This window comes from Passer montanus, unplaced genomic scaffold (genome assembly GCF_014805655.1).
Source record: "Passer montanus isolate IOZ18808 unplaced genomic scaffold, ASM1480565v1 scaffold18, whole genome shotgun sequence".
In the NCBI taxonomy this organism is placed as follows: domain Eukaryota; kingdom Metazoa; phylum Chordata; class Aves; order Passeriformes; family Passeridae; genus Passer; species Passer montanus.
In genome coordinates, this window is record NW_024365381.1 from 13,550,332 (window position 1) to 13,569,440 (window position 19,109).

The following is a 19,109-nucleotide window of genomic DNA, read 5'->3' on the forward strand; positions in this document are numbered from 1 at the left end:
GCCCAGATAACAGAGTGGTTAAATCGCCAGCAGCAGCTCTGTACTTGTGTTCCACTATTATTCCCAGTAAAGCTGCATCTGCATATGATCAAAGGTAAGGAAATTCCTGAAGTTCCTAAAAAAGGGAAGCTTAGATATTGCCATGCAACCTGTCTCTGCTTTGTGCTTTCTTCTCCATGTGTCCAAGACTTGCCAAAGCAAATACAGCAAATAAGCTAGACTGCAGCAAGTACTGCATGGTGCTGTCTGGCTTCACTGCTGTACTAAGTGCCCTTCTGTGAGGTCTCCCCAACCCTCCAACAGCATATTATGGTCATTTAGAAAAGTGAATGTCAGAAGATTTGGAAAAGAGGGATAGGGTTGTTAAATTCCTTGGCTACAGGTTGTAGGGCTTGCAAGCATATAGAGCACCTACTGGGGCTAGGTGAGCAGAAGCCCTAAGGGAAAAGGAAGCAGTCATCAAATGAGATCAAGCTGGGTTTTTTTGTAAATATTGGTATTGTTGGAGCAGGAGTGTAGCCCTTAAAACTACGAAAATAAGTAGCATCACATTGCATTAATGGCAACGAACTCAGCAACCCGGACACTTTGTCTAGCCCAGCTCCTGCACCCCAGCTTGCATACACTAGTTATTTCAGGGGGAACTTCAGTTTCTCATGCTTCTTTGGGAGCCTCCTTGCTCCTCCTGGTCATAAAGTGTTACAGCACAGGCCACCAGGAGCTGGTAACCCAAATCTTGTAATAGGGTGCCAGCAGGGTTATTTATTTATTGTAAGTTAAATTATTTATTATCTGTGCATTCTCTCCCAGCTTGGTGAGTGGCTGTGACAGTCTGGCAATAAAGCACGCTGTGTCAGGCCTCTGCTGCTTCTGGGTTCTCGGGTCTTCTGGGCTGCCCCAGCCGCTCCTCAGGGGGTGGTACCTGGTGGGCAGGACCAGTGCAGGGCCCGGCATCTTCCAGGAACCCCTCCCCTCGGCCGGGGAAGGTGCCAGCCCCACCCCTGAGTGCCTGGACCGCCACCACCCTGCAGCCGCGGCAGCCACACCACTGCTCCCTGCAGCCCCAGCCTGCTGTGGGTATTGTGACATTGACACAACTGCGTCAGAGCAGAGACGACGGAAGAGCAAGACCCGACCTTTTCCCCCCTCAAGCCCCACCAAAGCAAAACAACAGCACAGAGCAGCTGAGTAGCTGCCGCAGCCCCTCAACTGGACAAGAGAGGTGAAACCCATGCAAGCCTCTTCCCAGTCACAGGCAGAAGGCTCCAGAACAAACAGCCCAGCCTCTCTTTTGCTAAGTGTGCAACTAGCCCTTTCCCACCCTTCTTCTTGCAGGCAGAAGGCTCCAGAACAAACAGCCCCAGCCTCTCTTTTGCTAACAGTGTGCAACTAGCCCTTTCCCACCCTTCTTCTTACTACCTAGTCCTCACCACATTCCAAGGAAGAGAAAAGCACTCTTGTTAAAACCAGAGACTAAGCTGAACAGGACTAAAAGTCCTCACAGCTGCACCTCATGGTTAAGTCAGAGGCTCAGTACTTTAATCTGATCCAAACATGGGCAACAAAATAAACCAGGGATCCAGTGAATTTCTTTACTTCTTTACCTGGGCCATTTTTGCTGATGATGTAGTTAGAAGCTAAAAAAATAATCTTTGATTTGATTTTTTTTCTCCCGCATTCATACATGTTGGTTTAGAAGACAGTAAAAAGGACTAGATCACGGTAAAAGGCAAACCCTGCAAATACAGAGGACTCCACAGCACCATGGATTGGGAGCAGTGATCAGAACAAAAAACAGTCATGTCACATGATGTTCAGAAAAATAGCATTCCCCTTTTCTCTGTTACTTGGTGAGCTAAGGTATGGGCCAAAGAAGGACAGGAGCACTGATGAGGGCAGCCCAGGAGTTCCTGTCATATCTTTTACAGCAATGAGGTTAACCCTGTAAGAAGGTCTGTCTCCACTGGCTAGTAGATAGCAGTGGGTATGAGGGCACACTGAATTTTAATAGAGTGGAATCCAGAGATATTCAGAAAGCATCCTGGGCACAGCCATGTCCTGCCCCCCTCTGCTTACCTTCTCCCCTCCCCACCCAACCCAGACAAATAAGACAATCCTGTGGAGTTTACTCCAGGCAAAGGTGGCATCAGTGCCTCTCGCTGGCTTCCCCTTGCAGTCCCTGGGTCATCAATATGAACCATAACGATCCTAAGGAGGAAAAAGAGAGACACCTTGCTACAACACCTTTGTGCAAAATCCAGAGACACGTAACAAGAAATTGGGGGGGTTGGTATTTTAATGCAGTGTGAAGTTATCCGGAGAGGACACTGTACAAAGGCAGAAGGTAAAATGACCTTGACTTCTAAAAGTCTGCCTGGAATTTGTGGGAGAAGGTGTATCTGACATGACAAGGTGTCCTGTGCAGCAGGAGGGTAAGGCTGGCCAAGTGGAGTTCACTGGCCCCCTGCAATTGCTCAGCTATTGTACTGCAGTCAACACCTACAAAAGACAGGGACTTGCCACATAATTTGGGAATATAGTGATAATTCCAATGGAAGCCAGGTTATGGTGAAAAGCTGTTATGTTCAGGGACTTTCTCAAGTTGCCATAACGTAAACTCACCTGAAGGGAGTTCATCACCCCATTGGCCAGGACAGCCATCTTGCCAGCAACTGATTTCACTCCTTGCTTGAACTGTGCAATGTCAGCTGCAGGCAGGACATTTCCAATAGACACACCACCTAAAAGAACCAGGATGAGTTAGCCCAGAGTCCCTCAGCTCCAGAAAGCACCCTGACCCCCTCCAGTTTAGGTCTTCCAAAGCTGCCCCCTTTCTCAACCCAGTGCTAACAAACCTGAGTGCACATTGTCAGCCTCTCCAAACAGGTCTGCAGAGCTGATGGCACTGCTGCCTGAGAGCTGCTGCAGTCGGGATCTGGCTTCATACTGCAGCAGAAAACAAAACAAAAAAGTTATATAGGAAGGGCACAAAGCACGACCTGAGCAAACAGGAGGAGGTAAAGCCAGAGCTGTACCACTGTAAGCACTGCAGAATGCATCTACCTCAGCATCTGCCTCCCGCCCAAAAAACATATCTGAAGAGATGGCTTTAGCCCCAGCAAACTTCTGCCGAGCTTCATTGGATTCCACCATGGACGGCCTGTTCTCAACCTCCCGCCTACTGGTGGGTCTGAGGAAACAAGAGGAGACGTCTCAGATTAAGCTCACCAACACAGTAAAAAACCAAGACTTCTGTCTCAGACCCCATCTAATCAAAGGAAAGAAGTTATCCTTAAGTGTTAGTTGAATTGGGGCTCTCCTCCCCCCATCTCAGGACAGTCAGCACACAATGACCACAAAGGCTGTATAAACTTAGAGACAAGAAAGGCAAAGAAGTGTCCAAGGCCCTTTCACTCAAGGCCCTTTTGCCTGGGCTCGTCTGTGCCTGTGCAAGTCATTTTCTGCAGCACAAGGCTCCTGCTACAGCAGCATCTATGCCACAGCTCCCACACTTACCCTCTGTCCCCTACACAAGGGCACAAGGTACACCAGCAGTGGCAAACACTTTACCTCTCTGAAACCGGCCGAATGCTGGAAACAGTCACCTCTGGTTCCTCCTCTTTGTCCATACCCCATGAAGAGTCCGTTTCCCATCGTGAGCCAAATGCATCTTCGAATGAGAAGGGACTGTATTTGTACCTAGGTACCAAAAGTAGGTAATTTACACCAGACATAAAATGCAGGAATAAGCAAAAACTACACTTAAGCTAAGTCTTACTTGGGGGGTCCAGATGTGAAGCTTCCACCATCTTCCAACAAGTCCAATTGGGAGCGGGAAGATTTTGCTACCAGCGGTGTCTCTTGCTCAATAACTTGCATCTCAGACATCACCGAGTGTGAAACAGAACTAGCACAACAAACAGGCAGAGTCAGGGCTAATGGGTCTGACAGCATCCAGTCCCTACAACCAGTCTGCCTCAAAACTGAGTCTGGCCTTCACAGGCAGGGCAGGTGACACAAGTTTTGAGGGAGAGTTGGGGGATGTCAGCCCCCTTCATCACTTATCTATGCTCCTTCAGAAGTCTTGAGCTACCTTCTTAAAAGAAGCATTCTGCAGGGGGACATGTATCAAGCAGCTGGGCTCTAGTGCTAGACACTGACAGGCCACACGTATCTGTGGAACAGCTCAAATGAGAACTAGAACCTTTAAACTGAGTCCCTATTCCTTCTGGGGCCCAAAGCATTTTCAGTCAGAGAACAGCATCTGAGCACTTTAACTCATCTCCTTACCTAATACAAGAGCAAACTACTGCCTTCAAGAAACTTCTCCAGAGGGTGCTTCCAAGACACTGTCTATACTATGCCATCTACAGCCAAGTACCTTCTGGACACCAATCCCATGCCCAGCCTCTCTGCTTGTTCTCGTTTCTTCCCTTCAAGGTTCTGGAGTTTCTTCTCTTCCTTCTTCCGATCAAGCTGCAGTTCCTGATAAGCCAGTCGCATTGAGGTGACTCTGAGGGAAAGAGCCATGGTGGGTGCCAGCACATTACCCTCCCTCGCTGCCCATGTTGTAGAAGAACAAGTGATTAAGTAACCCCAACCACCCTTCAAAACAGCCACTTTCACAACTCTGCCAAAAATCCTTGCACAAAAGCCATTGCTTGTTTTGCCATCTCCTCCACTGGGATTCAATTCTTCTTTGGCTAACCATGATTTCTTTACTGTAAGCATCACAATGTCTATCTTCTCGCCATCCCTGCAGCCAGAATCATCCATCCAGTTCAGCTTTTGGCTTTTCTAGTCATGTCCAAAGGTGAATGGAAAAATGCAATACAGAAGTATCTGCTCCCTACATTCTTCCAGGAATGCTAACTTGAATAAAATACAGCAGTATAACTTGTGCCCTACTGCAAGGGCCATAGTGGCATATAGCTACTGCTCTTCCTCTCATGCAGTATGTTCTGTAGTCACATTTGCTGGTCCTAGGGTGAACAGCATTAACCTCACACTACTTCTGCCTTAGGTGTGCAAGGTACTCATCCCAAACAGGGCACTTACATGGACTCCTCAGCTTGTTTCCTGGACTCCACTGCCTGCTGCTCCCTCAGCTGTTCTGCCACCTGGGCTTGCCGCTCAATCTCACTGAAGCTCTGGCTGCTGACCTTCTGGGCTCCAAGACCTTTTTTTGCACCCAGCTTAAAAACAAGAACAAAATCCTGTGAATTCTTTATCCTAGATTGTTCATTGTAGAAGAAAACCTGAATCCTACTTCTTGCTGCACCAATGAGGCCTTCAGTCTCCCTATGTAGTCACAACCTACAGACCCAAAAGAGTTTGCAACACAGTAAGGAAGAACATCCAAGAGTTAATCCATCGGTGGCCAACACTTAGAGATCAACCACATATGTTTCAGACCACAACCAGTAATGATAACTTTTTTTGCAATAATATACAGGCTGCTTAAGGTCTCCTTTCCCCAAAGCAGATCTCTACAGCTTTGTTAAGCAGAAAGCAAGAATCAGGGAAAGGACAGCAGAAATACAAGACCTCCCCTCCATAAAAGAGCTCAGACATACCCCTTTCTTGGCAGCTCCTGGCTTCTTCTTTCCAATGAGGGAGGATTTAAGTTCTGCAAAAGGAGGGAAGCAGCAAATAAGCAGAAGGGAATTAATTTAATAGGCCAAAATTAGACAGCAACCCACATGAACATCCACCACAGTCCAGCTGCAGTAGCGTCCAGGGCACACCATGCATCTTCACATCAAAAGCCTGGGCGGGTAATTTCACCCAGGCAAGAAAGATGCACATAGAAGCTCCACAGTTGAAGAATGGTAGCCTAAAGAAGCATGTCCATTTCTGGAGCAACTTATAATTGAATTAAGAACTGTGAATAACTTGTCTGAGTGTTATGCAGCAAGTATCAGGGTAGTTAGAGAAAGACGAGGTTTATCCCATACACAAATTCAAGAAAATGCAGCTTCAGAGGCATGTGAAGGTCAGAGCCTCATCAATGCCTTAGGGACAAAGCAGCAAGAACTCTGAAGTTGTGTTTACATGAAAGTACAAAAACAAATGGACCTAAAGTGCAGCAAGCTATAAAAGCAACAGGTCCCCCAACACCTCGCAGTTGTCCCTCTTGAGGGCATGCCACACTTGTAAAACCAGACAAGGGCCAGCCAAGCAGCAGGTGTCTGGGGAAAAGTCTGAGAACAAAGCAGAGAGGGATTACCCAAAACATTTTTCAGCTTCCTATAGCTAAATCAAAAATATTTTACTGCCCTTTTTGGCTTTTCTTTTGCGTGTGGGTGTGTCTCCTGACTTTCTACAGCCATGTGACTTTTGTTAGCCCATAAATTATTCTTGAGACATTTTCTTTTATCTTTTCTAGTCATATGACAAGTCCTTTTAAAAAAGGGGATTCAAAACATTCACACTATCTGAAACTGTTTTCCACTCGCTGTTCCTAACACTTGATTTGAGGTTGTTTGGGTTTATGTTTGGAGATTCTTATATTCAGGAAACATTTAACAGAAATGTTAATATGGTCTCTTTACAGATACAACATATCTGGTTTAGATCTCAGTACAACAATATAAGCTTTGTCTTGTTCTCTCCCTCTAAGCACAGGAAGCTAAAGTTAGAACTGAAGGCAGAATCTCAGGAGGGGCAAGCAGAGCTGTCACAAGCAGCCAGCGCAGGCCAGCTGTTAGCCAGTTACCTCCAGCAGGAGCGGCCCCTTGTGTTGACAGATACATGGACACGTCTGAGGAAGAGACGTAAAACATGGGGAATGAACAGGCACTTGAGGACACAGGCTTTCCACCCAGAATGGACCCACTGTGGGCTAGGAGCACACTCTCAGTAAGGGAAGAAGCTCCAGCTAGATGTTCTGTGTCAGCCAGGACAGTAATGGCATGGGAGAATCAGATAGAAATCCCTATTATGCTGAAAGCTAAAAATTCATTTGCCTCCAAAGGATCTGTGGGGAAACAAACGAAAAAAAACAGCCACGTGGCTCTGATCACCCAAGTTCTAGATATGCAAGTGCCAAGTTTTGTCCAAATCTCAAAACCAGGAAGACATGCTTTTGGGAAAGCAACAGCTTTGAACTCAATTATCCAAACAAGGAGGAAACCTCCAGAAAATTGTGACTTGGTTTTGGGTTTCAGGAACATCCTAAGTACTGGCTCAACAGGGAGATAAGCTTGTTTAGACATTCTGGAAACTGGCTCATTGCTTCCAGCCTCACTGAGCTTACTACTAAGCAGTGGGTATAAAAGCAAGACTGATCCGAGAGTGAAGAGTCTTACCTAGAGGAGCCTTAGGGGATGTGCTCAACAAGTCAATAGATGGACCTTGGCTGGGATCTGTGGGCACAAAACCAGAAGAGAACACTCAGCAGATTGATTCTCAACCCTCTTCTTTTCAGTATGTTCACACCTCTACATTGCTCCTCTGCCCCCACAAATAAATCCAGTTACAGCTTTAAATATGCAATTTCCCAAGCAAAACAACTTTATGTCTCCACAGAGCAAATTATTCCTTCTGCAGTGTTCTTACCACACTACAAGAAAGTAAACACTCTGCAGGGAAATATACAAAGCTGTTTCAAATTACAGCTATGCCCCCAGGTTCTTGGTTTCCTTGTCCTTCACGCTAGAAATTTTTCTGTCCTATGTAATTTTCAGACCCACTAAATTCAAGGGGTAGAGAAAACTGTTTAGACAAATAATGTCTGAAAGCAGGAAAACAGGGCAGCTAATCCCCAAAACAGTTTTGTGTACATTTCAGGAAAAGCAAAGAACTGAGCCAAATTGAACAGTGTTTTTAGAAGTCTCCACTAATTTAACTAAACATCATAAGAATGTGCAGAACTTCCACTCCTTCAGGGCTGAACCAAAGGATAAGTTCAGCCCTTCCAACAGTGGTACAGAACTGTATTCTCCTGGAAATGAAGGCAGGTTCTTGGAAAAATTATTCAGTAAAGAACTTGAAACTTCGCTACCTTCTGATGACTTTGCTGCTTTTTCCATCTCTGGAGAAGACTGTGCAGGATTCTGGCTGGCATCTGCCACATCCCAGGTACTGGAAGACTGCAAGGAGATATTAATTCCAGTTATTTCCAGAAGATGAATGAACCAAACAATCCTGAATTTACTAAGGTTTAGTGATCTGTATTTAATTTTAGGCCAAAGGAAACTTATTCCAAACTTCAGACTATGCCGTCCTTGAACATAACACATGGACAAGTTCACATTCCTTTAGCAGGGACAAAAATGAAAAAAATAAAAAGGAAGCTAAGCTGAATGTAAGGCCAGGAGGAATGACAGAATCATTTGAGAAGCTCGATAGTGTGAGGACTTCCCAAGTGAAAGAAAATTAGTTTAAATCTGGGAAAAGTTGAATGAGTTTTCCTGGAAAAAATTAATCACCACTTCCACTGTCTCTATTTGCCATAGAGCCAATTCTTGCATTACCTGAGAAAGTCTGCCTGGCATGGTGCAGTTGCCCAAATCCAGTTTAGCAGGGTCTATGCACTGAAAAGTTTCTTCTAAACCAGAAGTTCAAAGTAATAGCTAGTCCTTGCTTTAACTGTACAAAGAAACTAAGCATTAACACAGCACACAAAGCATCTTCCAGGGCATAGGTGGTAGCTTTGAGTTCTTGAAGCTAAAGATGGTCTCAAAAACAAAGGACATGGATATCACAGGGACTGTTCAGACCTGTGACTGTGTCCCAGGCAGATGATTGAATCTGAGTTCCTCCACATTCCTACTGATTAGTCAATACAATTTAGAGTCCTTCTAAGCTAAGTGAGACTGCTCCTGGCTGAACAGCTGCTTCCTCCACATTCCTACTGATTAATTATACAATTTAGAGTCCTTCTAAGCTAAGTGGGACTGCTCCTGGCTGAACAGCTGGCTATTGGAGAGCTACTAAGGCTGCCTGGTTTAGGCAGCTCTTCTCACCTGTGTGTGCTCCATGAAGAAATCAGCATCGCTCTTCTCAGGGGAGTGCCCAGGGGCTCCACTCAGTCCATCTATAAGCAACTAAAGAGAGGAGAAGGAAAAAAGAAGGCATCCTACAAGACTCAGCATCCAGCACCACCCATGTAGCACTCCAGAGCTCTGAGACTTACCTCAGTGCCATACTTGGCCATGGCAGCGCTTGCCAGCTGCCGGATCTTCTCCCTGTACATCTGGGCAGCCCGACTGTTATATTTAGCATTGGCATCTGTGGTGGTGCAGCCGTGCTGGCGGAAGAAAGCAGTCTGAAAAGAGAGGAATAGTCAGTCTCCTGACTGCTAGATCATACTCAAGCAAGCACTAGACAAACTCAACAGAAAAAGAAAACTTCCCAGAGACAGAGGATGAAATGCTGAGAACACAGCATAAACCAACCATTCACTGATCAGCTTTCTACAAAAGTCTCACTCCGGGGGCCTATGAGAATCATCCGCCTTCTCTACCGAGATGATTCTGAGTCACAAAGCTGAGCACGAGCTTTCAAACTGATCAGTGTTAGTAACTTCTATCATTTAAGAAGGCTACGCCTCTCATTTAAATGAGGTGCAAAAAAAGGGAGAGCTGCACATCACAAAACAACACATGCAAAGGTCACAGTCTCACTTCCAAGCACACTTGACAAATTCCCCCATTCATTACACATTTCAGGTCAGACTGGTACCAAGAAAGCCACACTAAGGAAAAAAAACCAAAAAACAAGAAAGAGAGGATGTGGATTAGCAAGAGGGAAAGGAAGCAAAATGCCTACAGAGGCTCCTCACCGCGTTGGCATTGCTGCCTACTTGCATACACCTCAGCTGGAACCAGCTCCAGTTAGAATCCAACTCTGTGGACCTGTACAAGAACCAATAATTTCTATTAATAAAAACCAGGCAAACCAAATGCAAAACCAAGCTCTGGCCTAAAATGGTGAGATATCTCACTACTATTCCAAAGTGTAGGAGGCAAAGGTGGAAAGAACATGTTGGGAATTTCTTTGCTCCTCTAAAAATTAATTTCAGCTTTTGAAGCGAGGAAAAATACCAGCTTTTATCCAAATTTTGAGGCTCTCCCTTGTAATGCTTGTTTAGAGGGCAGAGCTTGAGCTAGGAAAGCACAGCCAAGAGCTTTCGTTCTACATGTGATCTCACCACAACATGAGAGACTCAAATTCAGCCCGTCCCACAGGTTAGGCCAAACACGTGACAAAGCAACTGAGAATACATCCAAGTGAAGCTAAGCGACACAGAGTGTCTCATACCAGTTACTCAACTTCTCTCCTAACAAGTAAAGGTCACAGTTCTCTTAAAATGCTAATTTTCACAAGTACTGAAAACAAGAAGTAGGCTGAAAAGCCAACACCATCTTCCCCATTAGGCTGATACCAAAAAGACTGAACAATACTCCTCTTTTTGCCTTGCTCAGCATTACGAAAAATTATGTACACCACACTGCTGCCTTACTGGCAAGATTCACACACCACACTCTTCTCCCGCTTCCTACAATGCCAAGTCCAGACAGCGTTTCTGCAAAGTTAGCGAAAGCAACACGTCGATATTCCACCTGAGGCGCTTTGGAAACTCCATTTTGGAAGCGCTGAGTGGCCCAGACCCTGCTGCGAGCACGCCTCATCCACCCCGAGGTGACGGCCCGGCGGCACCGCTTCCCTCCCGCTGCCGAGGCGGGCCGGCTGCTGGCGGCAGGGCCGCGCTCCCCACGCACCTGATGAAGCTGAGGTGCACGCCCAGGGAGCGGTGCACGCCGGAGCAGTCGATGCACAGGAAGACCCCGTAGGTGATACTGGCCCAGCTCGGGTTCTTGGCGCCGCAGTCGAAGCACGACTAAAGCGAAGGCAGAGGGACAGCCGGGTTGAAGCGACGGCTCTGCCGCTCCGCCACGGCTCGGCGGCCCCGCCGCTCTGCCCAGGCGCTCCCCAAGCGCCCCTGCCCGGCCGCCCCAACAGCCGCCGCAGCGCGGCCCGGAGCCCACCGCGGCCCAGTCGGAGCGCAGGCCGCGGCCGCAGAGCGACAGCCCGGCACGGACAGTCCGGCGGACCCCGGCCGCTCCCCGCTACCTTGTTGGCCGGCGCTGCCCGAAGCCGCTTGAAGAGGGTCTGGATCTCCGTCTTGCTCGGCTCCGCCGCCATGATCTCTCCTTCCCAGACACCCCCGCGGGGACGGCAGCCGGCCGGGCCCAATCGGCGCCGCGGCCGCGGTAGAACCGCGCAGGGCCGGCCCCCCCGCCGCGTCCGTGGGTGTGCAGGGCGAGCAGCGAGCCGGGTCCCTTTCCCTCCGGTGCCGGGGTGTGGGACAGCGTTAGCTCCGGGTCACCCCGCTGCTGCGCCGGCTGCCGGCCGGACGCCTCGTGGGGGTCACGGCGTGGCCCTGCGCACATCGGACGTTGCGCGGCCGGGCCCCCCAGAGCTCGGAGCGCTCCCCGCAGCCCCAGCGCTGCTGCGGAGCCTGCCGGCTGTGCCCCGGGGCCGGCTGTGCTCTTGGGGCCGGCTGTGCTCTTAGGGCCGGCTGTGCTCTTGGGGCCGGCTGTGCCCCGGGGCCGGCTGTGCTCTTGGGGCCGGCTGTGCTCTTGGGGCCGGCTGTGCTCTTGGGGCCGGCTGTGCCCTTAGGGCCGGCTGTGCCCTTGGGGCCGGCTGTGCCCTTGGGGCCGGCTGTGCCCTTGGGGCCGGCTGTGCTCTTAGGGCCGGCTGTGCTCTTGGGGCCGCTGCGGGCCGGACTGAGAGAAGGGGGCTTTGGAATAGCGACGGGCAGTGCCTGCCGTGGGCCATTGCTGCCGGGGAAAAAGCTCAGAGCAGCGTTTACAGGCATCACCTGCTCCAGCAGCCAGCCTCAGGGCACCCGGCCTGGTGCGCTGGCACCAACGAGCGGGGATTTGGAAATGATTTACAGAACCACAGAATGCCCTGAGTTGGAAGGCACCCACACAGAACATCGAGTCCAGCTCCTGGCCCTGCACAGCATATCCCTAAGAGTCACACCATGAGCCTGAGAACATTGTCATAACACTTGTGGAGCTCTGTCAAGCTGGTGCTGTGACCACTTCCCTGGGCAGCCTGTTCCAGTGCCCAAACACCCTCTGGGTGATGAACTCTTCTCTGATATCAAACCTAAATCTCCACTGACAACCCTAGGCCTGACACTGGTCATTCAAGAGAAGAGATCAGTACCTGCCCCTATGCTTCCCCTCCTGAGGGTATTGAAGACCATGATGAGGGATGAGGTCCCTTCAGTTTCCTCCAGGCTGAAAGACCAAGTGACTTCATCCACACCTGGTATGGCTTCCCCTTCAGACTCTTCTCCATCTTCATAGCCCTGATTTAATCAGGGGAGACCTCTCAAGAAGCTGTTACTTACTATGCAGTAATCAAGGCATCATGGCATCATGAGGCAGTAATCAAGGTAGGGAAGTTGTTATTTCAGAGCAAAAATTATGTCAGGGCCCTTAACACTGCTTTGTTACCTGCCTAGAAACAGTGGGGTATTGGCTAGAAAGTCATTCAGTTACAATGCAAGAAAAATAGAAAAATATGGTTGTGCTGTGAGCTAGAAGTCAATGGCACATAGTCCACTTCATGCTTTAGCACAAAAAAAAAAAGTTCAGGAGGATGAGAACAACAACAAAAGTTAATCAGTAGCATGGTACTACAGAGTACAGAGATGGAATGCATTGGGATTTCCTTACCTCTGAAAACGGGTTGCTCTGCAACACCATCTTGTCACTAAAAGAAACTCTTAAATAAGTGTACTAATATCTGGACAAGACATCTTTCAGTATAGACTTAAAGGCTTTCTTCACTCATTTCCACAGATGTTAAGGTAGACAATAGAATCCCTTGCAATGGGAACCTAGGACCCATGGTCTTAGGAAGTTTCATAAAGTATTGGGACATAGAGATGCAATCAGGAGCAACAGAGTTTTCAAAGGAAAAAAAAAAGCCCTGCAGAAAAACCCTTGCAGGTTTAGCAGGGTCTGGTGTTCTGGGAATCAGCAAAGCTCCAACTGTGATCACAGTGAGACCTGATATGGAGGGCACATGCAGTAAGATGAGAGGCTTCTGGCTGACACATCTGATTGAAGCTGCTGTGAGATGAGTTTCTGAGCTGGATAGTGAAGCCTGATCTAGCCTGACAGAGCTCATTCTTGGCAGCAGTCTTGTCTGCAGTACTCCCTGGTTTCTGTTGCTTTTATTCTATTACCTTAATGGTGGCTATATGCCATTTCTGGGATTACACACACACACGTGCTGGGGAAGCAATGCAGGTAAAAGTAACTGATGGCATTTTCCTCACAGCTATTTTTAAACAGGTTGAGTTCCCTGATGCCATTCATGGTGCAGCTGTCCTGGCAGTCATACCAGGAGAGCTGATGTCAGGGTGCAGTAAGGGCTGGCTGCACGCTAGGACAAGGAGAGCTGTGAGGGGCTGTTCCTGAGGCCAGCAGCCAGGGCCCATTCCCACAGTACCTGACCACAGAGAGCTGGGCAGGCCTGGCATAGCATCTGGATTTGACCCAGAATTGAGATAGCTGGACAAGCTCATGGTGATGAGGTTGCTTGCAGTCAAACTGGGTCAGGATCAGGATCAGGCCCAGTGGTTGCCAGGTGTGTTTGTGGTGATAAGGCAAGGCAAGCCTGAGGTCAGGCTGATGAACCAGCCTACAGGTAAAGATCAACAAAGCAGTCCTCTAATGTAGCTCAGACAGGGCCTGGGAACTCTGAGCTGAGCCTAAATGCAAACACACCCTGCCCAAGCCCTGTGGGCAGGGGGCTTTGGGCAGAGCCACAGGTGAGGCTGCTCTGGACAGTGAAGGTCTGTTAGTGCATTCAGGGCCCTGACAGGTGAAGCCACAGAAGGGCAGGAGAGGGAGTCTCTGGTGCCAGCTTGTGTAAGCTGCATCTTGTGCAGAGGAGGCAGTTCAGATGATGAGAGTGCATTGGGAGTGTTTGTGTTCATGTTGGCTGGAGCTGCCTCAACCTGAGCTGTTTGCTCCTGCCCTCTCATCAGTTACGTAGTGCTGCTCCCCTTCTCTGCTTGTTTCTTTCTTGTGTTTGAGAATGGGATGGGCATCAGTCAGCAGGGAGTGAGCAATTGTATTACTTGCTTTTCTTGGGTTTAATTCCTTTTTTCCTATTATTATTATATTTTACTTTATTTCATTTATTAAACTGTTCTTATCTCCACCCACCAATTTTATCTTTTTCCAATTCTCTTCCCCATCCCAGTGGGTGGTGTGGGGTGGGTGGAGTGAGCTGTGTAATGCTTGGATGCAGGGTTAAATCATGACAGGGAGAAATGGCAATGCTCAGGAGGAGCCAAGGCAGCCTCAGAGGCCAGTAGGTCAGTGTCACACTTTGTCTCTGGTGGTCTGTGCTAGGAGACATGGGGAGCTACAGTGCCAGCTCCTCTCCTCCATGGAGGAAGCAGGGTTTCTGTTCACTGCATTGTGTCCTAGGAGTGCCTGCTACAGCAGGGTTGCTTCTGCTTCTCTACCTCAGCAGGCTCTCTTGCAGGCCTTCAAACCCATGCTGGTTGCTCCAGATCCTGGCAAGGCTGCTGATCCTGTCCATCAGTTTGGCATAAAAGCAGCAGGGAGAGCATGCTGCTGGTCTGAGAAATAATCAGTTTTTTGTTGCCTTTGTCAGTACAGGAAAGACCTCCTGCTGCTGACTGTTCCCTGTGAATGAGTGCTGTCACTGCACTGTTCTTGCTATTTCCTGCATCTGTTTCTTTTGCATCTCATGTGCTTTAGTGCTGAATTTCTGAGTGCCAAGCTGACAGCCTGCTCTTTGGCTCTCAGCTTCCCTATCCATCTACATCCCAACTGTCTCTACCTCTTTCCTCCTGACTGCTGTGACACCAGACCCTGATGTAGCCTTCTAAATCAGAGATCACCCTCTGTTATCCACCTTTGCCAAGAAAAGATAGTTCCCAGCATTATCCAAGACAGCAAAGGAAAGCAAATGATGATGGCCAGGCATGATCTTGGGAGTCTGCCATACCACCAGGGACACATTTTCAATACAGAAGTCTGGTTATCTGAGGGCATGAGGTTACTGTGAAAGACCTGGAGAGATTCAGGAGGGAAGTGCTGTGATGGGGATAAAATATGCCCTGCACTTTCAGATCTGAGCCAAAGGTAAAAAGTGCTTCTCTGTGAGTCTGTCCAAAAGCAGGGTGGTAGAGGGAAAAAGGGGACCTTGCTCTTTTCTCACTGCCCAGCAAAGAACATGGGTGAGAGGACTGTGCAGGAGAGACATGAGGTGGCTGAGTCTTCCTCTCCTATTCAGACCCATTGGCCTCTCACACTTGCTGAATGAGAAGTTTTGGGAAAGAAGCTGGCAAATTGAGTAAACTACCCAAGAAGTAACAGGGAAATCTAGTTCCCCATGGTTCACAGTGTTGTGTTTTGGACTACCAGAAATCTACAATGATGCCTTGGGCAAAGCAGCAATTCCTAACACAAATGATTTTTTACAATTTTTTTTCGTCCTCTCTTACTAAGCAGTTCACAGACACTAACCAATCCACATGATTTCCCTTGGGGATAGCCAGTAACTCTGGGAGAAATCTCTGCTCAGTATTTCAGGGCAGCCTGGCTATTTTCAGTAGTGGAAGGAGCAAAGATAGCCATGAATGGAGGAGAGGAAGATTGAGTAGAAAGCATTCTCCTTCTCACTACAACAAGGGACAGGTTCTCAGCAGGTATGCTCCTTCCCAGCTGAAAGGGACAGTGTGTAAGAGGATGCTCCTAATTATCTGTGGTTTCAGGGATCACATGGAAAACTTTTCCTTGGATTAGGTTAGGTTTCTGTCAAGTCAGCAAAGTGCCCTGCCATGTATTCACTTGGATTGATGCAAGGGAAGCAGCTGGCTGAGGGTTGTGGCTGAGCAGGCTGCCAGTGTGCTGGACAGGGTGTAATTAGTAGCTGCCTTCCTAGGAAAAAGTATAGCAACAAGACAGGCAGTCATGTCACTCACTGGCTCCATGCAATGCTTCCAGCAAGATCTAAGATAAGGAGCTAATGCTGTATGTGTACAGTGAATAAAGTTTACAACTCACACAATTTCACTGCAGTCTTGCAAATGTTGAGGTTTGGAGAAAAGCCAGCAAAGGTTGAAGGAACACATAACTTAAGGAACACAACAGATGGGTAACACTGAGAAGTGTAGTCATGGATGGCTTCTCTGATTTGGGGTTGTGTTGCAGCCAAAAGGCTGGTCCTGCTGCACGTGCTGTCACTTGCACCCACTGTGGGAAGTGGCAGCTGTGGGCTGAGTTGTGTCCTGAGCCCTGCTCAAACAGCAATTCTCATTGCATTGCTGCGCTCATCTTGGGCTTGTGCAAGTGCTGCATAAGTAAGGCAAGGGCTCGGAAGTCTAGGCTAGGAGAAGAGAGGACTGTCCCTTTCAGCTGTGCCAGGCAGCCTTGCTGGGCTGCCAGACAAAACTGCTGCAGTTTGATGGAAAGGCTGATGGGAGTGTAGAGCCAGGGAGGAGTGTGCTGCTCCTGAGTAGTTGTTAAGTGCATCTCTGTGTGTTTATACATGTGTATCTTCAGGGTTTTGTTACTCCATTTCCAATATTACAATTAAATGTTGATTTGCAAATGTCTGGTAATATTACCTCTGGCCTGACAGGTGATTTGGACCTGGGAAGCTTTAGATATACCCCAGAGTAGGGGTGTGCCAGCTGATGTGACCTGGCATTTCCTGGATCTGAGGACTAGTTTTAGATCTTGCTGTGGTGGTCTGTTTGGAGATGTTACAGGTGTCCCTGCTGGAAGCAGGCTGTTTGGCAGGGGACAATCACTCAAGTGAGGCAAGATACACACATCACACCACATAGCAGCAATGGGAAAAAGTGAGAAATGAGTAGATCCTGAGCTCCCTTCTTTCAGGGGCAGTTGACAGCACAGGCATTAACTTGCCTGAGGTCAGAACCAGCAGGGCCATCCACCCATCAGACATGACTCTTCCAAATTTTCCAGTAGGTGTGTAATCTCTCTTCCCTGCAGATCACCCACTCGGGAGTTTTCTAACTAAATGGAATCCCTCTATTACAGGAACTAGTTGCCTGCAGCCCCTATGAGCATAGGGAGAGTGGCTTAAGCAGAAGACAGTGACCCATGAAAGAAAGGCAGGCAGAGCTGACCAGAAGACAAGGTAATAAGCAAGGCAAAATGAGAAAGCTCTTTTGAAAACAAAGTATTTTCAGAGTAGAATCACCACTGTCTAACAGGTCACTAGGACTGAAGGATTTGGGTGCAGGGGGAGTAGGTAGCAGTACTTCAGCTCCATTGGGGGGCTGCAATGTGTAGAAGGGATGCAGAGCCACTGGTGAAACAAACATCCATAGAATTATGGACACAGCATTCCTTAGGAACTGTCTGGCACCTGTGGTGAAGCCCTGAAGAGAATTTGAGAGAAAGGGCTGCTGTGGTTACAGCTGGGGACAGTGACTGTGTTTGGGTGTCAGCCTCCTGCTGGAAGCAGGAACAATAGACTCAGGAAGGAGGTAGTGAAATCAAAGGGGGAGAGTGGAGGACCTGGAAGGAGACTTCCAGCTGCTTGGACAGAAAGGAAATGCAGGGAGGAAGGGGACCACAGGATGTGTAATTAGGACCCAGTGAAAGTGCTGCAACTGAAGAGGAGAGCTTATGGACTCCCACACTAAGGGGGAAGAAGTGTTGAGTAGCACTACACTGCCTGTTGAGGTGTCTCAAGCTGCAGCTGTAATTGCCTTAAGCTGAGAGACTGACAAACCAGAGAACTCTGCAGAGTTACTGAATGATTAAAAACAGGAGGACATGGTCAAAAAATGGATATGCTGAAAGCAGCTGAGGTGATTTGGCCTGAAATTTCATTTAGAAAAGTTCACTGGAGCCATGTTGCTTAGTCAAGATGTTCTAAAGATAACTAACCAGTTTCTTCCAGTTACAGAACCTACTTCCCCCCCCCCCCCCCCCCCCTTCCCCTCCCTTTCAGCTAGGATTTGTTCATCATCTCATATTAAGCCTCTTTGATCTGCTAAGAACCTAGGTAGCTTGGTTAGCTTGGTAAAGTCTCACTCCCAGGCAGCCCTGAGTTTGTCAGCTCCTTGTAGCCTGGACCTGGGCAGTGCTTCATCACATGGTTACAAGTTTTTTGTTTGCCCTTTTTTGATTTTGGGTTGTTTTGGTGCAAGGTCCCTTTGAAGACACTTCGCCTTCTATCATGCTACCTTACTACTGTTTATTTTGCACAACCTTTGCTGCCAGCCTGCAGTGGGTATTTTCCAACCACATTTCTATGGGTCAAGATGGGGTTTGTGGCACTGGCTTTGTCTCACATTCAGCCCCATGATCTGTCAGCAGCTGGTCTCAGTCCAGTTACCCTAGGAATGATCACCTATGGGTCTAAGTGGAGTGTTCAAGCCCATTTTGACTGAAACACCAGCTTTCTTCACAAGCAGAAGGAATTTCAGCAGTCTGCTGTCCCTAAGCATAATGCCAGCAGCTCACGAATGCAACCAAGGCAGCTCCAGTTCACACAGAGCCTGCACTGCAGTGGGGGGAGCCTGCAGGGGATGACAGAGCTGAGCTGCACAACCTCACAGCTGTGGCCTTGGGCTGGACCTGCAAACAGAGCAGGAGCAGCAGGACAGTTTTTAACAGCACTGACTGGTCTCTTTGCAGGATTGCCACATACTTGCACCTGCCTCGGTGCTTAGTGCCAAGCAAAACAGCCACAAGGACACAGGGGATGGGAAGTGGGATGGAAAGTAAACTGAAGCAGCAATGGCCCCAAGCTCCAGGCAGGGCTGTGGGAGTGCCACTCAGAGCTAGAGGCTAACCACAACTCAGCTGCCATCCCACAGCACAGCTGGCCTGTGGGCTCTGTGACCCAGATTCTGCCTACAGGGCAAAACCATTACAGGGTTAGGCAAGCTCAGCTGCTACTTTGGGGAAATGGGTGTGATCTGTCATAGATAATCTTTAACTTCCTCTTCCTACAAAATTCATCAACAGGAAATCCAAGCTTTGCATGTTAGTTCCAAAATTCTTTTCCAGGAAGATGCCAGAACCAAATGAATTATCTGCTAACCACAGGTG

The 19,109-nt window shown here is 48.4% G+C and overlaps 1 protein-coding gene across 4 annotated transcripts; it reads right to left on the reverse strand.

Annotated features, from left to right (window-relative positions):
- Positions 1–1,569: 1,569 nt before the first annotated feature.
- Positions 1,570–11,539, reverse strand: ARFGAP2 (ADP ribosylation factor GTPase activating protein 2). 4 transcript variants are annotated; one of them, XM_039705120.1, is made up of 17 exons: positions 11,080–11,294; positions 10,728–10,846; positions 9,788–9,860; positions 9,140–9,271; positions 8,970–9,050; positions 8,006–8,093; positions 7,311–7,367; positions 6,719–6,763; positions 5,577–5,629; positions 5,059–5,195; positions 4,382–4,513; positions 3,779–3,907; positions 3,571–3,699; positions 3,064–3,190; positions 2,856–2,946; positions 2,623–2,741; positions 1,570–2,208 (listed from the first exon to the last, which is right to left on the reverse strand). In XM_039705120.1, exons 1-17 carry the CDS (start codon positions 11,149–11,151, stop codon positions 2,188–2,190), a joined length of 1,605 nt encoding a protein of 534 aa, XP_039561054.1. In that variant the 5' UTR covers positions 11,152–11,294; the 3' UTR covers positions 1,570–2,187. The 4 variants fall into 4 exon arrangements, with proteins under 4 accessions (XP_039561054.1, XP_039561056.1, XP_039561055.1 ...); XM_039705122.1 differs by lacking the exon at positions 6,719–6,763; XM_039705121.1 differs by lacking the exons at positions 10,728–10,846; positions 11,080–11,294 and adding an exon at positions 10,050–10,120.
- Positions 11,540–19,109: the final 7,570 nt, after the last annotated feature.